This window comes from Anguilla anguilla, chromosome 14, assembly GCF_013347855.1.
Source record: "Anguilla anguilla isolate fAngAng1 chromosome 14, fAngAng1.pri, whole genome shotgun sequence".
Lineage (NCBI taxonomy): Eukaryota > Metazoa > Chordata > Actinopteri > Anguilliformes > Anguillidae > Anguilla > Anguilla anguilla.
The window spans coordinates 32,286,030-32,310,102 of NC_049214.1; the positions used below are offsets into that span (position 1 = coordinate 32,286,030).

At 45.5% G+C, this 24,073-nt stretch overlaps 1 protein-coding gene across 1 annotated transcript in view; it reads left to right on the top strand.

Moving 5' to 3' along the window:
- Positions 1 to 703: 703 nt before the first annotated feature.
- The window catches only part of LOC118212518 (huntingtin-interacting protein 1-related protein-like), a 37,068-nt gene continuing 13,698 nt past the window's right edge, over positions 704 to 24,073 (top strand). Inside the window, exons 1-16 of the mRNA XM_035390450.1 lie at positions 704 to 972; positions 13,113 to 13,176; positions 14,186 to 14,328; positions 14,749 to 14,805; positions 15,789 to 15,869; positions 16,596 to 16,672; positions 17,019 to 17,080; positions 18,116 to 18,256; positions 18,477 to 18,534; positions 19,346 to 19,421; positions 19,950 to 20,132; positions 20,433 to 20,485; positions 21,472 to 21,544; positions 21,807 to 21,990; positions 23,296 to 23,384; positions 23,626 to 23,742. Of these exons, the coding sequence (XP_035246341.1) occupies positions 895 to 972; positions 13,113 to 13,176; positions 14,186 to 14,328; positions 14,749 to 14,805; positions 15,789 to 15,869; positions 16,596 to 16,672; positions 17,019 to 17,080; positions 18,116 to 18,256; positions 18,477 to 18,534; positions 19,346 to 19,421; positions 19,950 to 20,132; positions 20,433 to 20,485; positions 21,472 to 21,544; positions 21,807 to 21,990; positions 23,296 to 23,384; positions 23,626 to 23,742 (1,536 nt within the window). The 5' untranslated portion in view covers positions 704 to 894. The remainder of the gene's footprint in view (positions 973 to 13,112; positions 13,177 to 14,185; positions 14,329 to 14,748; positions 14,806 to 15,788; positions 15,870 to 16,595; positions 16,673 to 17,018; positions 17,081 to 18,115; positions 18,257 to 18,476; positions 18,535 to 19,345; positions 19,422 to 19,949; positions 20,133 to 20,432; positions 20,486 to 21,471; positions 21,545 to 21,806; positions 21,991 to 23,295; positions 23,385 to 23,625; positions 23,743 to 24,073) is intronic.

The window sequence follows — 24,073 nt, forward strand, 5'->3', positions numbered from 1 at the left end:
TACGGGAGAATCTGACATTTTAAAACTTTTGAAGTCCTTTTTTACCATTCAAACTTTTATGAGAAAACTTGTTTTTTAAAAGTTTGTATTCCGTTAACTTTTTAATTGAAGTCGAGTGTTAGTAAATTGAGAAGTGCTAATAATAACAATAACAACCATTTAGACCTCTCTTTCGTGGTGCTAACATCATTTAAAGGTAGCTGATCGTTCCAGACATACAGCATTCTAGACAGACTGCACATACTTAAGTTAATTTTATAAGGGCGTTTGTAAATTAATTTGTAAAAATGTCCATTTTACAGTTTTATATTCTGTTCGCACTGTCGAAATGGTTCATACATTACTGAAAAATAAATTTACTACAAAACAATAACTGTGTCCTCTTGGAGCTTACAGTGTCCTACTCCTAGCTGCAAACGCGTCTGTTCAGCAGCGCGAGGAATGACGTACTGCACGTAAGTGCAATGGAATTCTTCTAAAAGAACGCCATGCACCATCCTACTACTTAGCAATCAAGATCCACTTATGATCTACGCGGTAAATCGTGACACCTTTCTTGTACTACTACCCTGTCCCGATATTTAAAATTTGTTTCATCCCCCCACCTTAGGAAGGAATCCACGTATCGTGAACATAATACGCCCTCCCGTCTCCCGTGATGCAGCTACATTCATTTAAAAGAGCAGTTCCCCTCCCCTCCCACCCCTGCGAGTGCAGTGCTTTCGATGAGGCTGCGTTTCCATTGGCTCGTCTCAGAACACATCACCTGCATGTACACTTCAACTGTCTTTCCACATGCTGTCTTCTCCGTAATACTGTGGGGGGAGCGGATGTACCGTCGATTGCTAATATTGGGCTAAATATACCGACAAGACCCCCTGGGAATACTGGAACATGAATACTTCGAGGATGAAAAGCCGAAGAGCCGAACACAGTTTGGGGGCGGAGAAAGAACACTTTGACAAGCAGCAGGTAACACTACAAAATGGTTTTTGAGGTTTGTTTTTAGAATGACTTGAACCTTGTGTTTAAAGACTTACGGGACCCTCGTTGATGTGGGGGTAATAATGTTTTCTCCGATGTGTCTTTTCATTTGACAGACGCATGCATACGCGTGCAGGTGAAGCTGAGCGGACAGGTGCTTTTCGCTATTACATCACGCTCAAAGGTGTACGTATTCTGCGGATATGGGCCATTTTAGGTGCAAAAATACTGACTAGAGGGATGTCATGTAGCGTTACAGTAGTAGCCTAGGCCCACTATGCGAAAAGACGACGGAAAAGCGAATCGAGTTTTGATCTGGCATTTCAATCATCGCGGAGATTTAGCGAAACGCAGCCTATACAAAACAAATGCTACTTAGTAACGCGGAATATCCTTGTTTATAATCAGGGAACTGCCGAACGAGAGAATGCCAGCCACATATAGAGTAGTTTGACTTAAGTTTAGGTAGTCGTTGCCATTGACCAACCTGTGTGTAGTGTTAAAATTCAGTTCATTATCTCTGTTTCCTGTCATCTCTGTCATCCTCTTTAGTGTTTCTGGAGTCGTATAATGTGTGTTTATATGCGGATTCCACGTGTACGTTTCTAAATCGGCAGGCCACTGTTCATACAAGAAAACGGGAGTAGTGTAGCTATAACAAATAACTGATGGAAAACCACAAAAAATACAAGTCCTTTCATTGTGTAGGCTACGTATAGAACATCTGGCCAAGTTGAAAACCTTGGTAAGAACAACAAGGAAATGCTGAAAGACCGAAGAAACATGCAGTCGAACTTGTTCAAAAAAACGCTGTCATTGTCACACCATTGCCGAGGGGCGCCCGCGAACTCTATTTCTGTTAGTTTCTCGTCTCAAGTTCCCCGGCTCAGGAGTTTTATGCAAATCGTAAATGCAAATAAACAATCAGCTCTTGGGAAATTATCTGCCACCACCATTTGTTGCAACTTTTGACATCTGTTTTGCATTGCTCAGGAAATCCTGCATTGAATCAGATGAACAGTTTTTGCTGCTTAATTTCGCATAGAGAATGTCATTGCGATACATTTTGTCGAATAAATAAATCGCAACTTCGTGTTGTTCTTTCTGTCACAATAGTGTAGAATTTCCTCATGCCTGTGCGTTGCAGTTGCGTTTCCTGCCCACTCTGGCACAAATGCCTCCTACAGAAACTGTCACGTGGTGAGTTGGCGTAGACGCTCGAACTGGTTGCCTGGTTTCACACCATTAATGCGTAGCTCTCAGCCGGCCACTAAACCGTGTTTGATGCGTCTATAGATTTTTGACGAACTCTCGGTCAGAATTACCCCCAATTCTAAACGCCCCACGTGCATTGCACTCCTAAAACACTCGGACGAAACATACCGTGGTACAATAACATGCTGACAATAACTGTTTAATATTTTAGTAGTTTTAGTTTCTAAAAAGCCATTAGTGTGTTCTTTAGCTGAGAAGTCAGGGGCCTAATGACATAATGTAACAAGGATTATTGTTTGGCTGTGGTTCTGGGTGCACAATCAATGGACACAGGTGACCAGTGTCCGGAAATATCGCTGCCTGTACAGATATTGAGTGGATAAATTGCTTCGGTATTAAAATATTTAATATCACTCATCCAGTATTCTTTAAAGTACGCATAGGTTTGTGCTTTGGAATACAATGGCGAGAGCTTAGCTTGCAGTTGTCACATCTATCTCAGCGGCTTTCAGACTCGGTCCTGGGGACCGGACCCCTTGTGTATGCTGGTTTTTGTCAGAGACAGTTTCTTGATCAATTAAGGACGTTGAAAGCATGTTTAATTTATAACATAATTTTGCACTTTCACGTATTCCAGGTTTTGTTCTTTGCCATTTTCTGACATTAAATTCGTAATTATTCACAGATCATTTATTGTCAGTACCCAGGTGTCCACGCTTTCCATCTTCCATTACCAAATAATTTCATATCTGAGGAGTGTTGCTGCAATGAACATTATATGATTTTTTAAATTTAGTCTATCTCCTAGTAACATGCGACCACTCACAACAATCAGTAATATATCCCAGCAAATGAAGATATTATGCATAAAGAAACGTCTACAGTGACTGTGAAATGCAGTCGTTCACGCTTATCGCTCATTGTTGTACCTGTAAGATGGCCTTTTTTTTACGGCTAGGCCTTGCTTTGTTTTTGTTACGGAGTCTAATGTTAGCACTGAAACCTGATCTTGTTTGCATGGAGTGTAGGCTTTTAAATGTTCTGATAAAAGGTCAGAACATTTTAAACGTTCTGACCTTTTTAAAAAATCATTTCTTAGCAGTTACTCCTGTCTGTGTGTTTGACAGTCCCTGTTATACAGTCACTGGTTTGTATGGGACTGATGATTCCATTCTTCTATCGCTGATCCAGCATTGCTGCTCAGCCTGTATGTTATCTTACCACATCAGCCAGCACTGTGGTCGACACTGTTGCTCCCCAGTTGATGTGTGTCTTGCCACCTGGGCTCCCAGTCATGGCACTGACTGTCTGAAGGTCTGACAAAATCGGTCTTCTTTTAAACCCATGATGAAAACTTCCTTTTTTATGGGATTTTAAGGGTTAAATTATTTTGATTTTAAATAACCTGTGCACTTTTTTATCGCTTGCGTGGGAAGCTCTTTGCGACTCTGACATTTACAGAAGTACTTTAACTGTTGGGTTGTGTTGAGTGTATTTTGTAATTTATGCATTATTTTTTGTGTTTGTTCTTGTTCAATGAAGCACTTAACTGTTTTGAAGAGTGCTTCATAAATGAATTTCACTAATTATCATTTTAGTGGTAATGCTGATGTTGTGTTGTTCTGTTGTCATCCAGAACAGGATGCAATACTACCTGAAAATGGGAAGGTCTTGATGTGAATATAGAGCTTTTTACAGCATTTCAAAATATTTTATAACTTGTGTTTTTCAATGGAAGCTACCTCACTATGCAAACAAAGACCTTATTTTGTGACTACAACTTTTTTGTAACTAACTTTGCTACATGTAAGATTTTGGTTGTACGCCCAAGAAATATGATAAAAGGAACAAGAGCAGAGTATATATTCGGTTAGTTTCAATTGTCTCAATAATTCAAGTGTCTATAATGTCCAGGCTTTGAAATTTGGATTCCCTAATGGTTTTTTAAAGAAAAGGCAGTTAAGACATTGTGTTCAGTGAAACCTGTAACACTTTCTTTTAATACTGTGTAAAAACACCAGGTCCATCGTTTAATTTGTAATACTCTGAAAATGGAAAAAAAGCGATAACGTTTTGGTGTAGACATAACAGTTGATTCCACTGATCTATGAAATATTTGGTGGACCTACAAGCAAAGGAAGAAGAATCTGTGCCCTTTCTCCTTCTGAGATAAAGCAGACCATTTCAGAAGTGCCTGTCCTCATCCTACAGCCAAAACCAGTCTAACAGGTTCTGGTTCGTCCATTCCCTTGAACACGTGAAATGCTTCCTTTGACTCCGTGGTGCTGGCATGAGAAAATCAGAGCTGTTGTAGTTTGTATCGATCAATAATGGCCCTCTTTGTTTTCAGTTTTGCTTTTACAGTCAACAGCATATGTGAATCCGGAGAGTTATAAGACTCTCCTCACTGATGTTTTCCTGTTGGTATTGTTCCCGAGGTCGACCCACATTAAACCTACTGTTTACGCTGTCTTGGTTTGTGTCAGTTTTCCACAGCGAGTCGTGTCATCCTGGAATCTTTTTCATGTTCACAAGGGCAAAATGAGTCGCGTTCAGATGAGAAACACCCTTATGCGGTTATGACTTTAGCTGACAGGTTTTTTCCCCTTCATAGATGGGAGAAGAATCTGTGATTAGCAGAATGCTAATCATTTTTCTAGCTTTTGGCTTTCTTCTGTTGAAGTGCAGGGTCCCTTCATGCACTAGAACAGAGCGTTAACTGATACCAGACCATGGGACCCATCCATGCACTAGAACGGAGCCTTAACAGATACCAGACTGTGGTGCCCATTCGTGGGGATTGCAATCTGAAGGTTGCAGGTTCAATGCTCAGGTAGGACACTACCACTGTACCCTTGAGCAAGGTCCTGAACCTGAATTTCTTCAGTACAATACAACACAATAGCCAGCAATGTCCAGCTGTATGAGTGGATGCTATGTAAAAATGCTAAAAATTGCTGAATGCCATTAATGAAATGCAGGACTCTTGGGGTGATCCAGTGACCCCAGATAGCGCTGCTGTTGTTTCCTGCTGCTGATGAGAGACTCAGCACAAGCAGAGATGCCACAGGCTACACCTCCCTCACCCCAGAGAACACACTACACCTCCCTCAACCCAGAGAACACGCTACACCTCCCTCACCCCAGAGAACACGCTACACCTCCCTCACCCCAGAGAACACGCTACACCTCCCTCACCCCAGAGAACACGCTACACCTCCCTCACCCCAGAGAACACACTACACCTCCCTCACCCCAGAGAACACGCTACACCTCCCTCACCCCAGAGAACACACTACACCTCCCTCCCCCCAGGCTGTCCACCTCTGGAGGGGCAGAAACACATCTTCCTCAAAAAAACCTGAAAACATTAACGTAGAGACGAGAGGATTTTCAACAATGCGTGCATTTTTTTAAACAACAAAAGGAAGAATAAAAGAGGCCTGTGGCGTACAGTTGCTCTTTGAAAATTGAAGTGACCCACATAAATTGTTTGAATAACGGACTATTACGAACCTGCCGCAAGAAAACGTACGAAAGACGAGGACTTGTAACTGCCGTGTTGTGAGCTGCGTGTTACAGTGATGCCTCCGTGTTAGTGCTGCCCCTTGTTGTTAGCTGGGTAAGAGTTCAGCCGTTGCCTTGGTGATAATGGCCTTTGGGTGAAAGAAAGGGGTTTCAGCGCTTGGTGCTCTTTCTTTGTAATCACTGTGTGTCGGGATCCGCCATTGCAGTGCTGTCCCTTTTCCAGTCCCTGGTTTCTTTATCGACCGCGAGCCAGACGTCTGCCCTGGAGACATGCTGGACGTGAGAAGCCTTCGCTTAGCTTTCGTTTGACCCAATCTCTTCTGCCTTGTTTAATCCAAGGGTTTTTCACCTGTGTGCCCTTTCTTCATTTTGGATATTTTGTGACTATATTTGTGCATGACTCCCTTAATTTAGAGATACCATATACAGTACAGTCAGCACGGATGTTGGTGCAGCTACTGTATATCCATGGCATTGCCGTTGCTCCACACAGTATTACTGAAATAAAAAAGGAACAAAATGGAAAATACATATCCATGGATGTAAGTGGGACACGGCAGGGAATTATGCTGGTGTTCTTGTAAGAACACAAACAGGCAGCATTAGTTCTGCCCTCAGTCGGTTATAGATACTATTATTTTATTTAACCAGTTATTCAGATTGAAATTGACTTTGTATGAGAGTGCTGGATTGCAGACTTTAATATTAGTGTTTATCATTATTAGTCAATAATAGCCAATCTGGTAATACAATGAAGAGTTGTACTTACAGGGAGGTAACATTTCAGGTGAATTTTTAGTTACAGGAGAACTAGTTTTATACCCAATTTGTGCCCTACCCTCATAATATTTGGTATTTTGCCTGTATCTTCAAAAGACCATTTGAAGTGATGATGTCATTGAGATATATAACCTCTTTTTTGTATTTCGTTTTCTACAGTGGGAGGAGAGGAGGTGTTATGAACAGGTGTTTTGACATCAATCTTTGGGGTGTGGCTTCAGACTGTTGTGAGCTATTATACGTATTATACGTGACACACAGATGAATTATTCTAGATATGAGCCAACATGGCGATTTTTGGCTGGAGTTCCTCTTTAACTTTTGCTTAGAACTCCTACATGGAACCTACCTGAAGGAGTTACCCATTGGCCCTCCAGCCCATCTCCCGTCACGACCGGAGTCATCCCTGCCTGGCTTCAGTTGCACATTCTCATTAAAGCACTGTCATTTTCCGGTTTATTATGCGTGTATTATGTCATCAGCATGCCGCACAGTGGTGTGATGGATAGCAAGAAGGTCCCAGCTGGCGTCTCTGTTCCTCTGGCTACTCCAGTTTCCTCCCACGCTCCAAAAAAATGCAGGTTAATTAGAGAGTCTAAATTGCCTGTAGGTATGAGTGTGTGATTGAATGGTGTGTGTGTGTGTGTGCGTGTGCGTGTGCGTGTGCGTGCGCGTGCGCGCTGCAATGGATTGGTGACCTATCCAGAGTGTATTCCTGCATCTTGCCCAATGCATGCTGGGATAGACACCACCCCACCCCCATATGACCCTGGCTAGGACTAAGCAGGTTAGATGACGGATCTATGGACGGATGGGTGGGTATGTAAGCAGCTTTTGTCAGTTCATTGGTGCCAGCCAGTGGCAGAAGGGGTTCCCTGAGTCAGGTTCTGCTCGAGGTTTCTTCCTGTTTCCAGCCTGGGGGTTTTCCCTGTCACTGTTACCCTAGGCACCCCCCCCCCCCAGGGTAACAGTGACAGGGAAAACCCCCAGGCTGGAAACAGGAAGAAACCCCGAACTGAAGGCCGTTGTTTCTGCGAACTGAAGGAGGTGAGCGTTACAGTATGTCCTTGAGAGCCTGAACCCGGCGGTGGGTGTTGAACTAAGCTGATAAGGACAGGTAAAAAAAACAGGAGGGCAGAATACCTGGCCGCCCCACACACCTGAGCCCACAGCCACAGCAGCAGCCCCGTGTTAGTCTGGCACAGAGCAGCGCAATGTCCAAGCAGGCGGCCGCTTTGCTGAAACGCAAGGAAGACGAGGTAAGAGTCGTTAAATGTCTATAATGAGGATAGTGTGGTTAAACTTCTATTGGGAAGAAAGCCCTTCATCTATAATGAGCAAAGTGTTAACCAGTTAACCAGGAAAAGAGTTATAAAAATCAGGTTTTGTGATGGCAGTGAAGGCAAGGGTTAGGGGTCATAATGTAAAGGTCACGGTGTAGTATAGTGGCTAGGGAACTGGGGTTTGAATGTGTCAGCTGCCGGTTTAGTTCCTTGGTGAGGCTTGCAGTTGTACCCTTGAGCTGGGTAATTCTCCAGTATTGTTGAGGAAACATTCAGCCGTATAAATGGATAGTGTGTAAGAGTGTAAATGCTACAAGCCATGGTTGTTGTAGTCTGCGGGTAAAGGAGATTTGCAAGTGAGAGGATAATTTTTGCTGGAGTAAGCGTTTCCAAAGCGGCGCTGGCAGAAAGAGGTCAGTGAGTGATACGGTCACCCGGCCCACTGTCTGATGTGTGGAGTATTGTGTGTATTGAGTATTGTGTGAGTACGGTGCGAGTACCCTGTGAGTATTGTGTGAGGGAGTAATGTGTGAGTATTGTGTGAGGTAGTATTGTGTGAGTATTGTGTGAGGTAGTATTGTGCGAGCATTATTGCCCTTGCGTTTGAGTCTCCTGGCTGGCAGTCATGCATGCTGGAAACGGTAGAGCTACTCTGTGGGGTGGAAAAGGCATGTGGGGCTCCAGTTCTCGAGTCCCTGGCCACAGCGACCTTGGACACATCTGAGCTCCAGAGACAGAGAGATCCATCTGGCCCTCGCACTGCCCTGGATTCAATCATCATCTGTCTTTTACTTAAAAAAAAAAAAAAAAAAAAAAAAAATTTGTACTTTTTGCATTTCCATAACTCATAATATATACAATATTAAACGTAAAAAATAAGACCTAATGTGCATAATGTACAAATAAATAAAAACACTCAATACATCATGTAAGACAAGGTACGTAACACATTTAATATACAAAGATACAAACACACACGACCCGACACAAAATACTCACACACAGCTACGCACGCCCACAAGCGAAAGAAAAAAACAAACGAAACAAAACCAAAAAAAAGTGGGGGTGCACTGCCATTCCTCTTTATCTGTAAAAAAAAAAAAAACAGACAACATAATCAAAGTTAATTGTTAGTCTGTCTTTAACTTTGTCTGACAAACAATTAAATGCAAATGTGCATTTTTTGTTCTTTGCAAACAGTTTTGAGAGTTTAGCGATCGCTAGAAGCAGCTCGCCAAGCTGCGTTTGTGAAGAGAAAGTGCGCGCACTGCTTTGCTTTGCTAGGAAGTCAAGGCTAAGGACTAATGTTGATTGAATGCAGGCCGCTGCATGCTGTCAGTCCTGGAACGCCAGGGCTGTGTGTCTTTTAGGGCTTTAGCTTTTCAGGGGAAGTTCACCGCTAGCAGGAAATTTGGGATTTGTTTTGATGGAAAGACTTGTATGAGGTTGAAGCGTCAATAGTCTTGAATTCGGGACAGTGCTGGCTGAATGACCTGCAGCTATGCCATAGCAGGGATGTTATAAGTCATTTGGGCTGCACCAAGGCTGTGTTCTCATGGATAGTGTTATAAATCATTTGGGGTTTGCTGAGGCTACACTCACATGGATAGTGCTGCAAGTCACTCGGGGTGCACCAAGGCTGTGCTCACCTGGATGGTGTTTTAAGTCATTCGGGGTCACTGTGAAGTGTAATTTAAGTCCACTGAAAACTTTTTAGCAGCTCAGTTACAGCCAAAAATATGTTTGTACCTCAGAACAGGTTTGTCCACTGAGGTGTGAACTGCCACCTGAGTCCCCATGCTGGCAGTACAGGAAGTTCACGTGGTGACATTTAGCAATGAGCACAAGCCTGGCCATTATAATACTGATAAACTCTGAGGAAGGGAACAAAACGAGCAAAATAATCAACCAATCGCAACAAAAAAGAGCTGGCTCTGTGGCCCAGGATTCGGGCCCTGATTGGCTGATCCGGAATAGAGGTTCTGACTCAAACTGTACAGTGGAGTGTCTGTGTTTAACCCCCAGGGTCTGTAAAGTGGTGTTGTCCTTTGTTACTAAGCTCTGTGTGTGTACACCTCATGGGGTGGGGGGGGGGGGGGTGCGTGTCACCACATGGCTCCACCCTTTGCACACACAAAAAGACTGAAAGACTGCGTGGCGTTTGATAGGCGGGGATTTCGTTACACCCATTCACGGCTCCTCACAGCACCTGTCTGTCCGGTTTGGGGATGCCAGTGGCATCCTGTCCCACCGGTAACGCTGTCTACCAAACCCCCCTTCCCCCCCCCCCCCCCCCAAGAAAACCTCTGTGTTTTTCCATTTTCATTATAAACAGGTAGAGCATGACCACACCCCCACAACCTGTCTCTCATTTTTGCCCAAATAAGAACAACCTGTGGTTCATCTGGGTTGTTGGGGTGGGGGTGGGGGGCTGTTTGTTTTGTCGGCCGTTGGTACATACAGCACACAGACCCCCCCTCCCCCCCATTCCAAGCACAGTCCCTTGTGAAGACTCCTTCTGGCTAAGGGCTGGGTGAAAGGATTTGCCCTTGAGGGTGTACCTGATTCAGTACCTGATTCAGGTGCAACTTTGTTTTGGCTGAAACTCAGCTGCTAGCAGAGTTTCTTAATAGGACTTTAAAAAATGCAGACCGATGCCTCCTCCCTGCTTTGCAAACCAATCAGTGCTTTTATTTTTCTCAGATAAGCCAATCAGATAAGTGACATGTTAGATAAACAAGTATATTTTGTACAGAGCCATTCCTTCTGTGAGTAAATTCTCTTAAATCTTGCTGTAGTGCCAGGATTATTATACCTCCTACAGGTGTATTTTGCTAAGTGGAGTCTGGAATTCGACCTGTTTTAAGCCCCAGGACTTCAACTCTCTGGGCACGCCCCAAAACATCGACCACGCAGAAATCCCTCTGCCAATCCTGGTTTTGCATGCGAGCACCTCCATAATTATAAACTGTAATAATTCTCAGTAATTAAAATGATTCTGTAATAAAAGGCAGTAATTTATCTATGGTCCAGCTGTCTCTGCCTCATAAGTGTTGATTTAATATTGCACCTTTTACGGCAGAACTGTGTGCGTGTGTGTGTGTGCGCGCGTGTGTGTGTCTGCGTGTGTGTGTTCAACTCCCACAGCTACTCTTCAAAGCATTCTTCCTCCTCCATTAAAATTTATGACAGTTCACTCACATTCAGCACTGAGTATTTGGTTTTTTTGTGTATGTGTTTTCAAGACTGGCATCCAAAAATGCAGTTTTGGCTTCTCACTGTTTTATAGTTGTCAGAGGTAATGTCTGTCCCTCTCCCCCTGTATCCCATATGAATAGCAAAAGGACTATATTGGAGAAATATGTTTGGTTTGAGCTGTTCTGTGTTGAGAGTATTGAAATCGGTGTGCGGAATGTTCCGGATTCCTGTAGGCGTCAGGTTCCTGTAGGCATGACAGCTGAACTGGTGGCTCCTGGCTGAAAGTAAAACCACTGCCTGTAGTGGCCTGTTCTAGGAAAACCGCCATCTGTGGTGGCCTGTTTTAGGAAAACCGCCATCTGTAGTGGCCTGTATTTTTGTTAGCTGCATGACCCCATGCTAAGCTGTACCGCTGAGTTCATCTAGACTGTTGATTGAGCAATTCCAAGTTACTTATCTTCGGTTTGATTTAATTTTGCTGGTTAGGGGTTCAAGCCCGAAGGGCTGAAACCCTATTGTTTTTGCTTTTGTGCTGGTTTATTATTAATCTTCTTCAGAAATGTTTGTGCAAATTCCCATGAGATGGTAAATGGTAGAGACATGAAATTTTGCCCATTGATTGGAAGTTGTGTGCAAGTGCTGCCCAAGAAATAAGACCCTAATCGGCCTGATGGGGGCGCTATAATTAAGGGTCAAAATGTTGACATTTGAAAAGTCATAACTCCGTGAGTCCGATTTACATGAACCTTGCTACAGACATCCATCTATCCTCACTCTTCAAATTTGCCTCAAGAACCATTAATTAACTGACTGAATTACTGACTGAGTTACTGACTGATTGAGTTAGTGACATTGCCAGTCATAAAGGTGTTTCATATCTAAAAATGACATTCAAGAATGTAAATTGGAACTGGATTTAGCTCGAATTAGTATATATGGGTATATCCTGGAATTATATGGCACCTCGAGTGTACCAGTAAAATAAGTTCTTGTATGACATGATGATGATGATGGTCCTATGCTACTGTTAGTTTGTTGTGCAATTAAACCCTTTCATTCATTCATTGAGAATGAACATAGTGTGTCAAGTCAAAGTCCTTGTATGTATAAATGGACTTGACTAATTACTCTGATTCTGACTAGTTCTTATTGCACTTCGCAGCTTTCGCCTTCTAACAGTCCGTGTTGGCTTGAACCCCGGAATCGCCGGTTGCGGCTATATTTTGGTTTGATGTTATAGTGATTTGTTTTGGTGTTCTAGTTTCTGAATCCAAGGGGGGGAGGGGGGTGTATCTGATTAATCTGCCTGTGTGAGGTTCTGCCCTGTGCGGGAGGAAGGGGGCATATCACTTTCTGGAAAAGGAGCAGTCTGCCCTCCTTCCATTTTAACATTTTTATTCAGACAGGGGGCAGCAGTGAGGGTCACAGACTTCTCAGTACAGAAAGTGCTGTGACAAAGGCAGGCTTCTGCTCTGAATTTGATTTGCCCAACCGTTTAAATGAACTTACATTTTAGCTTCATTTACATTTGCTGAGCTGTGCTCCCATATGTCATGTCAGAGGTGGTTATACAGCTGATTAGCTCATTGAGCCAGGGTGTAAATAATGGAAATTAAAACTTGCATTTTCACACTGATGCTCCAGTAATGGATGCTTTCACCCCTGCTGTGAGAGTATCCAGGGAGTGCTCCATGAATGCTTGAGATTACTCTAGGGAATTTTTAGGGAGCACTTGGGGAATGCTCTGGAAATTCACAGGAAACTCTTGGGGAATATTTAAATAGATAGGTACTTTATTAATCCCGAGGGAAATTTAGGGAATTCTCAGGGAACATGCAAGGAATGCTTGGAGAGTACTCCAGAAACGCTTGGAAAACTTTTGGGGAATGTTTTGGGAAGAAATGCTTGGGGGAATGCTCTGGATATGCTCAGGAAACTCTTGAGGAATGTCTAGGGAATGCTCAGGGAATACTTTGGGAATGTTTGGGGAATGCTCCAGAAATGATCGAGGAGCACTCGGCGAACTTTTATGGCATACTTGGGAAATGCTCCGGGGACACTGGGTACAGAATTTGGAGGACGCCTTATTGACCCGATGCCTCTTCCTCCTCCTCTCCACTACAGCTCAGCAGCATCAGCAAAGCCATCAACGGCACAGAGGCGCCAGTGAAGGAGAAGCACGTCCGCAGTATCCTTGCACACGCTAGCGCAGCCGCGTGCGCGCGCCGTAGGGCCTTCTGTTTCACTTAGCATCCTGGTGTACAGTAAACCCTCAGAAATAATACAATAAGCCTCCAGCAAGACAGCTTTTCAGGAAATGAGAAAAGAAGGAATTATTAAATTAGTTTTAGTTACATGGTGGTTGAAGTAAACTTTATTAGTCAAAGTGCAATGGAACATTGACTGTACAGACCTGATGGTGTGCGCTTTCTAGTTCTTTATTTTCAAATGTTTTTTATAGCATAGTAAACATTTCTTATTACTTATTATGTACAGTATATCTATATTTACCTTTATATTTACTCTATACACTGTTTTGTACAGGTAAGCAGTTCAATCAAGAAAAGTAGGGGCAACATAGCTCAGGGGGTAAGAGCGGTTGTCTAGCAGTCGGAGGGTTGCCGGTTCAATCCCCTGCCCTGGGCATGTCGAAGTGTCCCTGATGCAAGACACCTAACCCCTAATTGCTCTGGTGAATGCGAGGCATCAATTGTAAAGCGCTTTGGTTAAAAGCGCTATATAAATGCAGTCCATTTACCATTTACCAAGTAGCATCATTTTATTGATTGTGTGTATGAGAGAAAATGTGTGTGCGTGTGTGTGTCCGTGCATGTGTGAGTGTGTGCGCACACGCGCGTGTGAGTCTGTGCGTGTGAGGTGAGAGACAGTAAGGGAAAAGCAGGGGTGTGTGTGTGAGGCGAGAGACAGTAAGGGAGAAGCGGGGGTGTGTGTGTGAGGTGGGAGGCAGTAAGGGAGAAGCAGGGGTGTGTCTGTGTGCGTGTGTGAGGTGAGAGACAGTAAGGGAGAAGTGGGTGGGTGGGTGTGTGTGTGTGTGTGTCTGTCTGTGTGTTTGTGTGAGGTGAAGGACAGTAAGGGAAAAGCGAGTGTGTGTGTGTGTGTGTGTGTGTGTGTGGTGAGAGACAGTAAGGGAGGAGCAGCGGTGCGTTCTGTGTTTGGGCTCCTTGACGACCCTGCAGGGATCATCCTGGGGACGCACCGGGAGAAGGGCGCCTTCACCTTCTGGTCCTACGCCCAGGGGCTCCCGCTGGCCAGCAGCCCCATCCTCAGCTGGAAGTTCTGCCACGTGCTGCACAAGCTGCTGCGCGATGGACACCACAACGTGAGTGCCTCTTCCTAGCCCTCCTCTTCCTCCCTCATCACAGTGCAGCAGAGACCTCTCTTCCTTACCCTCCTCTTCCTCCCTCATCACTGCAGCGGAGACCCCTCTTCCTCACCATCCTCTTCCTCCCTCATCACAGTGCAGCGGAGACCTCTTTTCCTCACCTTCCTCATCCTCAGCACAGTGTAACAGGGACTCCTTTGTCCTCACCCTCTTCCTCCTCACCACAGTGCAGCAGAGACCCCTCTTCCTCATCACAGTGCAGCAGGGACCCCTCTTCATCACCTTCCTCTTCCTCCTCGCAGTGTATCCAGGCTGCTGTTAGATATGTGTCTGTTGTGCCTGTCGTGTGAGGGCTGATTGGCGTTTGTGTGGAGATGCCGGCGAATTACCCTGATTGGCTGTGCTTCTGTCTCTCAGACCCTGCAGGACTGCGCGAGACACAGCAGCAATGTGAAGGAGATCGGACAGCTGTGGGTAAGAACAGAACAAATCCAGCACTTCATGAAGAGAACAGGCCATTCTGGCCCATCTTGGTCAAGGGTGTAAGACACCTGGAGTACCATGGTGTCTTCTGGTTTTTGTTGTGTTTCAGTGCCAAAGTGGCTAATATAAGATATTGATTGGCTAAGGGCTCCACACATCTTGAGGCCAAACTTGGCTACTGGCTGAAAGGAAAACAAAAAGACCTGCTGACGCTGCGGCCCTCCAGGACTGGAGTTAAACCAGCAGACACTGCGGCCCTCCAGGACTGGAGTTAAACCAGCAGACACTGCGGCCCTCCAGGACTGGAGTTAAACCTGCAGACACTGCAGCCCTCTAGGACTGGAGTTAAATCAGCAGACACTGCGGCCCTCCAGGGCTGGAGTTAAGCCTGCAGACACTGTGGCCCTTCAGAACAAGGCAGTATGACCCCCCTATCTTGGCTCATCAGTTTGCACAACGAAGACCAGTCTGTTGCATGATTTCATGCCAACTTTGATTTTTAACGATTTACTTCGCATTTTTTATTAAGTCGTGAATTACATCTGCAGACTGGACATGTTCAATACGAGTGTGAGCCAGCGCTGCTGTAACAGCTGTTTCTAAATGCAAGTCAGAACAAATAGTTGGAACCAAAATCAGCAAACACACCAGTCCTCCAGAAATTGAGTTGTGCTTCCCTGATCGAAATGCTATCTGCCAATCATGGACATGAACGCTTGTGATGACACAGTTGCCCAGAACCCCACCTGTTCTTCAGCCCTCTAAGGCACGGGCCGTTCAGGATATTTTGCAAGGAACAAACTACAGAAGATTTGTCCTTGTGGAAAGATCCTTCACACAACCATATAAAGAGCACTGATGATAGCTGAACAAATGTACTGTTTTGTCAACATGTAAATTGTCAAGTGTGTGGGCACCAAGGCATTTTAAATTCTGAGTGAGACTCGCTCCGTTCTTGTTCTGCCCCTATCCAGGGAAATCTCCACGACCGCTACGGACAGTTGGTTGCCCTGTACTCCAGACTCCTTTGCACCAAAATGGATTTCCACCTGAAGGTGAGGAGGGGTCCATCACCCCGAGCGCTGCAGCAGCTGGTGATAAACTATGCTCTCTGAGCAGTACAGTATAGAAGTGCACTCCATCATAGCAGGTCCTTCAGCAAAAATTCCTTTGAGGTTATTCATTAGATCAGCCTCCACGTTCCACTTATTATTCTGCTTTTCAGTTAAATACTGTTTAAAAAGAATAAAAAAGGAGAAACAGACATCTTCAGACATCTTCATTACAATGAATTTGTTGATGTTCAACTTCCTAACCAAAGCATAGCAGTGTGGAAGGTGACTTTGCTTGTATGATGCAGGATTGTCCATTTTTCTGATTTTTATATTTTTTCCCCTGATTAATTAAATTAATTAAGAAATACTGATTTCCATACCCCAAATGTCTTTGGGGCCACTAGTATCTGGCTTCATTGCTTAACATTCCCTCTACCAGCTGTCCGAGCTGCAAAGCATCTTGATGTGTGTGCTCATGACATACCCAAGTCCTCTGCATCTGGTCGAAACATTTAGGATCTGGAAATCGGTATTTCCTGGATAAACCAAGGAAAAGTAGCATCCTTGATCAGGAATTAGGCCCCTTTCTGAACGAGAATCTTCCAGAGAATATTGATGGTGAAATTGCAAGGCCCAAAAGATCAGTCCAGTGAATGAGTTTAGTGGGTCTGACGTGTGTTAGTCGGTGGCCTGGCCCTCACCAGCATCCCCCCCTCTCCATTTCAGCACACAGAGATCCGGGCCAACCTCGAGGCTTCTGATGAAGTGCTGGAGCGCGTCGCTGGGACGGACATCAACAATGTGTGAGTGCATTTACTATACCCCCCACCCCCCCACCCCCTCTATGAGAGCCCTCCCACCTCAAGTTGGGAGCATAAATTAGCGGGGGGCCGATTCGAAATCCATGCATTTGGAAGAGCATTTGATGTGTACCAAATGGCTACACCCATGATATAAAACTCCCGTCCTGAAGGGCCTTAGGGCCCGGCGGTCAACAGCCAATTAAAACCTTGCAAACAAGGTATGCAGACTGCTTAGCCAGTGTGTTTTCCTGCTTTACGACTCTGCAGTTTAGAGTGAATATCTAAGTACACTTCTTCTTTAAGACCATATTGTTTATCTAAGGGTCCTTTTGCTTCCCTCTGGCAGATTCCAGATAACCGTGGAGGTGCTGGATTACATGGATGCGGAACTGAAGCTGGCTGAGACAGGTGAGTGTCCTTCACCTCGAGCCTCAGCCCAGTGCACACCTTATTCACAAAGTATAACTCTTCACTTTAACCCTCTCCATATCAGTAAGAACTCAACACATAACTGACAATGTGAAAATAAGCTTTTATCTTTACCAACCGTCTGGGAAAAGTTCTTTCTTTTGACGGTTTCAGTTGGCAACATGTTGACAATTCTCGGCAGACCTGGGACAAATGCGTATTTGTTTTGGATTCAAATACTTTTCTGTGCCCTATTGATCTTGCCTGGTGTAATTGAGCCAGCCAATATGACCAGAAGGCGGGTATGCACTTTTTGAGAGTATTTCATTGGTTCCAATACACCAGACAACATTAGTAAAGCAGAGAAAAGTATTTGAATCCAAAACAAATACATATTTGACCCAGGTCTGATTCTCGGTCATCTGCAGTATTTCCGATGTGCTTTTGACCCAGGTCTGATGTCTGTGCAGATTCATACTTTATCATTATGACTGCAAGGAGCCAGGGAGTCAAACTACTTGCCCTCCAGCTGAGACGCATTACCAGTGTGAGCAAGATTGCTTAACACAGCAAACTGGCAGACACACTCAGTCATATACTGAGTCTGTCTGGCCAAAAGCTAAAATGTTAAAAGCTTGTCAACCGCTAGAGATACAAGATGATTCACCCCTGATGTTGGTAATGTTATTTCAGTGAACATTTAATACCAACAAATTTTCAGAGCCTTCTGTGGCTAGTGCTAGCCTGTCTAATCAAATTGCATTAAGTGAGGTGGAGTTTGACAAGGGACCAATCAGAACGCACAAAGTGGGGTGGAGTTTGGCCAGGGCCCAATCAGAGCACACACAGTGGGGTGGAGTTTGCTCGGGCACTCATTGCATCTCCGAGTAGGACTGCTGATCTGGGAGCAATTTTGTCTTTAATGGATAAGGTCCAGATTTGGAAAGAGGAAACCTGATTGTAGATTGGCCTGACCCTTCTGTTAAATGCTTTGTGAACATGGGCCCTGATGCCCTTTTCTTCCTCTTCTTGAAGTGATCCGGCAGCTGAACACCTCCATCGCCATCTCCACCACCACGTCAGGGCAGTGCCGCCTGTCCCCACTCATCCAGGTCATCCAGGACTGCAGCCACCTCTACCACTTCACCGTCAAGCTGCTCTTCAAACTGCACGCCTGTGAGTGATTCTGCCCCACCTGTGTCCCCATCTACCCCACCCCTGTCCCCATCTGCCCCACCCCTGTCCCTATCTACCCCTCCCACCCATACCTGCCTCTTCCCATAAATGGCTTGTGTTCCTATAAATCTTCAGGGCTGCTGATGTTAATATGGGCTGGTTCTGTGTTGCATTTGTGATGTGAGTGAGATGGCTTCTCAGTCTGGGGTTTGCGCTGCAGGTTTGCCAGCTGACACCCTGCAGGGACACAGGGACCGATTCCATGACCAGTTCCACAGGTAAGGGGGGAAGGGTTGGGGGGTGGATTCATGCTGATCAACACCACTCGTGTGTTGAATGCCATTGGTGGGTACCAGTGTTAAACTACAGTTGGATATGTACTTCAAACAATTAAACTCTCAAGAGTCCAGTTAAAATATGAAAACACTTCTCCAAACAAAAAATTTTACCAGCCCAACTATATAAACATATTGTACACAATATTGTCCTTGTCTTTATTTATTTTTATTTTATATTTATTGCTTTGCTCTTGTTATCTTATTCATGTTTTGAGTGTGGGAAAACCTTTTTATAAATAAAATGTATTCTTTTTTCTATTATTAAATACGGAAGATGAATTTTGTAATCAATATTGGTGAAAGTAGAGGTTTCATTTAAAAATTGTTAGTAATCTACAGGAGCTGTTACTGGTGCCTTAAGTATTTAAATAATGATTTGATGTTGGGTTGGGCCAATCCAGATACCACCTGTTGTGAGACCACTTTCTGTAAAGAAACCCAGCACCGACTCAGTTAGCATCTTTGCGAAGGCAGGGCCCATTAAAAGATTAAAGAGCGTTGTCACACAGTGTGGCCTCTGTCCCGGAGCCAGCTGTCACCGTGCCACGGCTCTGGCGCCCCCCAGATTTGGGGAAAGATTGAGAGGCTCCAGAGACGATCCGCCTCTAGTAGGGCTTTAATGGGCACTGTTTGTTTCCTGGTCTTTCCCACCCCAGGGGACGTCCATAAAGAGCCGTATTTGCATAAAGTGAAAAATTTACAGTGAAAATGTAAAAAAGGCTCCTGACATCACTGTCCTCTTGTCTTTCAGCCTGAAGGGCTTCTTCAACAGAGCCAGAGACATGATGTACTTCAAACGGCTCATTCAGATCCCTAAGCTGCCTGACGTAAGCCATGGGAAACAGCGGCTGTGCTGGGAGGGGTGGGGAGGGGGCGGGAGGGAGGGGGTGGGAGAGAGGGGGCCGGGATTGGGGAGAGTGGGGATTGGGGAGGGTGGGGGAGGATGGGGGGAGGGTTGGCACAGGCAAGGCTGTTTCATCAAATACTCCCACCTAAGAGCCTAAGCCACAGGTACTTGCATTCACTCAGTCACTCGTTCACTCACTCACTCACTCACGCACTCATTCACTCTCATTCACTCATGCATTCACCCACCAACTCACTCATTCACATACTGGCTCATTCCCTCCGTCACTCACTCACTTGCCAAATGACCAAATGCTTCCTCACGTACTGACTCACTCACTCGCACTGAGTCGTTCGCTCGGTCACTCACCGAGTCACCGACTCACTCACTCGCACTGAGTCGTTCGCTCGGTCACTCACCGAGTCACCGACTCACTCGGTCACTCGCTCTCCTCTCTGTTATTTTCCCTCCCTGTGTTGGTCCCGCGTCGGCGCTGCCGCTCGCGCAGTCCCCGCCCAACTTCCTGCGGGCGTCGGCGCTGGCGGAGCACGTGAAGCCGGTGGTGGTGATCCCGGACGAGGAGCTGCCGGACGACGAGGACGGCGGCGAGCCGCTGGTGGAGGTCGGCGAGACGCCGCAGTATCACACGCAGTTCCAGATGCAGCAGCAGCAGCCGCCGCCGCAGCCGCAGGTGAGTCTGCAGCGAATGCACCCGCCCCCGGCTGACTGAGCGCACGCTGCTGCGGACCGTTTTATGCGCTGCACCCGCAAGGTTTTCTCTCCACACTAAAGTCCGCATCAATTTTTGGCTTGCGCATGCTCCATGGTAAACTTGATAGATGCAGTCGCCATGGCAGCGGCCCACCTCGACAACAGATATATATGGAGACCCATTTCTTTTAGCTGCAAACTGATTTTATAATGAACAACGCCAAACCAGAAATGGCTTTAAATGAATCGTGCATTTCTCTCTGTCTCTGTGTTCTGGCAGCTTGATATATTTGATCAGGCCTTCGGGCCCCCAAATGGAGGATTCGACCCCAAGTAAGCTTTCCAGTTTTTTTTATTCTTGTATTGGAACATAATTATGTAATAGTACAAACATTACATAAATCAACTTATTTCAATGTTTCATAATTGTTTGCGTGGCAGTGCAGTAGAATGTTTGAGGAAATGTGCTGAGGTTTTATTTGGGTGGGGCACTGCCATTGTGGCCTGGAATAACCTGAAATATTCTGCAAATATCCAACTGTTTAAATGGACTGTATGTAAAATAAGTAAAATGTAAAATATGATAAGGGCATTTTCTCAGTGCTTGAATGTAATACAAATGTAATGATCTGACCTGGCAGTAACTGATTGTAAATTTTAAAAAGCATTTAAAACTGCAGATTGTCCTGTCCACTGTTCATATCCTAGCAATGCTCCATATATTTAGTTTTAACTGTTTGGCTTAAAAAGGAAGGGAATGCAAGTTTTTCCTATGTCCGATTATGTGCACTGAAGTGAAAAACCAAAGAAGGTGTAACTGAATACTAAGATTATTCTGGATACACAGTTTTTATACCTTATAAATTCAGTGTAGACTCACCTTCAGCATAAAGAAGGTTCTCAAACAGGCTACAGAAGCAGCAAACTCTTCATTTAGGACCTTTTGTATGAAATCATGCTTGTCTGTGCTCTCCCAAATCCATACAGAAGGTTGCAGCAACAAACAGTGATAAAATATTGGGCATTTCAAACTGGGGTACTGTGACATGACTGCTGTGGTTGTTTTTTTTATTCCAAACTGGGATATTGTTACATCATTGATGTGGTTGACTTTTTTAATTTCAAACTGGGGTACTGTGACATCACTGATGTGGTTGACTGTTTTTCATTTCGAACTGGGATATTGTGACATCACTGATGTGGTTGACTTTTTTATTCCAAACTGGGGTACTGTGACATAACTGCTGCGGTTGAGTGTTTTTTTCATTCCAAATGGTACTGTGACATCACTGCCGTGGCTGAGTGTTTCTCATTCACAGGGACTTGCAGATAGAGAGCCTGAAGCAGGAGATTGAACTTCTGAAGGCGGAGTTGGAGAGGATCAAAGGCGAGGTAGAGAGAAACAGCATTTTTTTTCTTTTCTAACTGTTATGTCTGTACAATGTTTGCCAACTTGTTGTCGTGACCCGCAGAGCAGACATGCATTGCTGAATGCTGTTGAAGTGCTGATGTGTATGTATGTGTGTGTTTGTGCTTATCTGTGGATGTGCATTTGTGCCCATGTTTCTCTGTGTGCATGTGTGTGTGTGTGTGTGTGGGAGAGAGAGTGAGACAGAGAAACATCTTTGACCACCTATTGTCCCCTTCATTCCAGGCCCAGCGCTACATCACACAGCTGAAGTCCCAGATCAACAGCCTGGAGGCAGAGCTGGAGGAGCAGCGGGCACAGAAACAGCGCACCCTGGTGGAGAATGAGCAGCTGCGCATGGAACTGGAGACCCTAAGGAGGCACAGCGCTGAGAATGAGAACGCACAGTTCTCCTTCATGGAGGCAGAGAGTGAGTGTGCCTGCCTGACCGTACAGCCACTGAGCCTGAACCACTGAGACTGACCCACAGCCACTGAGACTACCATACAGCCACTGAGACTTAGCCACTGAGACTGACCCACAGCCACTGAGACTTATCCACTGAGACTGACCCACAGCCACTGAGACCACCGTACAGCCACTGAGCCTGACCCACTGAGACTGACCCACAGCCACTGAGACTTATCCACTGAGACTGACCCACAGCCACTGAGACTACCATACAGCCACTGAGACTTAGCCACTGAGACTGACCCACAGCCACTGAGACTTATCCACTGAGACTGACCCACAGCCACTGAGACTACCATACAGCCACTGAGACTTAGCCACTGAGACTGACCCACAGCCACTGAGACTTATCCACTGAGACTGACCCACAGCCACTGAGACCACCGTACAGCCACTGAGCCTGACCCACTGAGACTGACCCACAGCCACTGAGACTTATCCACTGAGACTGACCCACAGCCACTGAGACTTATCCACTGAGACCACCATACAGCCACTGAGACTTATCCACTGCGACCACCATACAGCCACTGAGACTTATCCACTGAGACTGACCCAGCAACTAACACACTGACTGACCCTCTTAGACCACTCCACAAATACTGTGACTGACCCACTGAGACTGCCCCACAAACCGTTAGACTGATACACTGGGACCACCCCGTAAATGCTTAGACTGACCCGCTGGGACCACCTCACAAACACTGACTTGCATACACAGGCACTGAGACTGACTCATAGAGACCAGCTAACACCAGCTGACACTCACATGGATACTGACAGTGGCCTAGACAGCAGTTCTCTCCAGATCTCACACTGACCCTTTCTCACTCACTCAAACCACAGCTACAGCTCTGTTGCTCAGACACTTGTATTTACATTTAGCAGACGCTGTTATCTAGAGTGACTTACAAAAGTTCAGGCCAGGCGCCAAGACCAAGCCAAGTTATCGATAAAACAGTCAATAGTAGCAGTCAGTGCATTACACTACAACATTCAGTGCCACAGCAGGTGGAGAAGGTAGAAAGGAGTATGTAGTGTTTTAAGTAGCAAATGGGTCTGATGTCGTGCTGCATGTTGCATAGGTTTGGCTGGCAATCCCTAAGCCTGGTTTGCTGTGTAAACAGGTGTGTTTGCATTTGCGCATGATTTAGCGTAGCGCAGCAGTGTGATGTGTATACTAGAGAGGTAAGATAACAGAAGCGAGTGAAACACCTTCAGTAGAGATCAGCTGACCACCCCCCCCCCCCCTCCTCATCTGCAGGGAGGGCTCAGGACTCTGAACTACGCTACACCAAGCTGAAGGAGAAGCATGCTGAGCTAGTCTCCAGCCACGCCGAGCTGCTCCGTAAGGTAACCACTACCGGTCCTATCCCAGCTTCACACCCTCTCCGTCACCTCCATCACGTTCCGTCACTTCTGTCGCGCTCCGTAACTCTCCTGCACAGTCGGGTCGGGCGCCAAAACTTCACTTCACTTCCCTCAAATTCAGGAAAAAAGTGGCCTGACCTGAACTCAATGAATTCAGTTTGACGTTTGTGAACGTTTTTGACTCGTTCTGCTGAAACTAAGTGTGCGTTCGCTTCGTGGTCAGAGTGCCGACACAGTGAAGATGCTGACGGTCAGCCAGCAGACGCAGGAGGAAGTCGCCCGGACCAAGCAGCAGCTGGCCTTCGAGGTCGACCGCGTCAAGCAGGATGCCGACATAAAGGTACCCCCCCCCCCCAACTGACCCGCCTGTCCTCCTCCTCTTCTGCTCTCCAAACGCTGCCTGAAGAGGGGGGGGAGCGGGGTGGGGGAGGAATTACAAACGCTGAATTTTATGTTATTGATAACACTACATGAACCCTTTGACACAAGGCTGACATAACACTGTCTTACATGTGTTATAACAGCTGTCATAAGATGGCATGACAGATGATGTCAGTTTATGTCAAATGACATAAAGCTTTTATTGGTTAATGTTACAACATACGTTACCATCATAACACTTACCGATAAAAGTATTTGACATGAACTGAGATCAAATGTTATGCTATCTT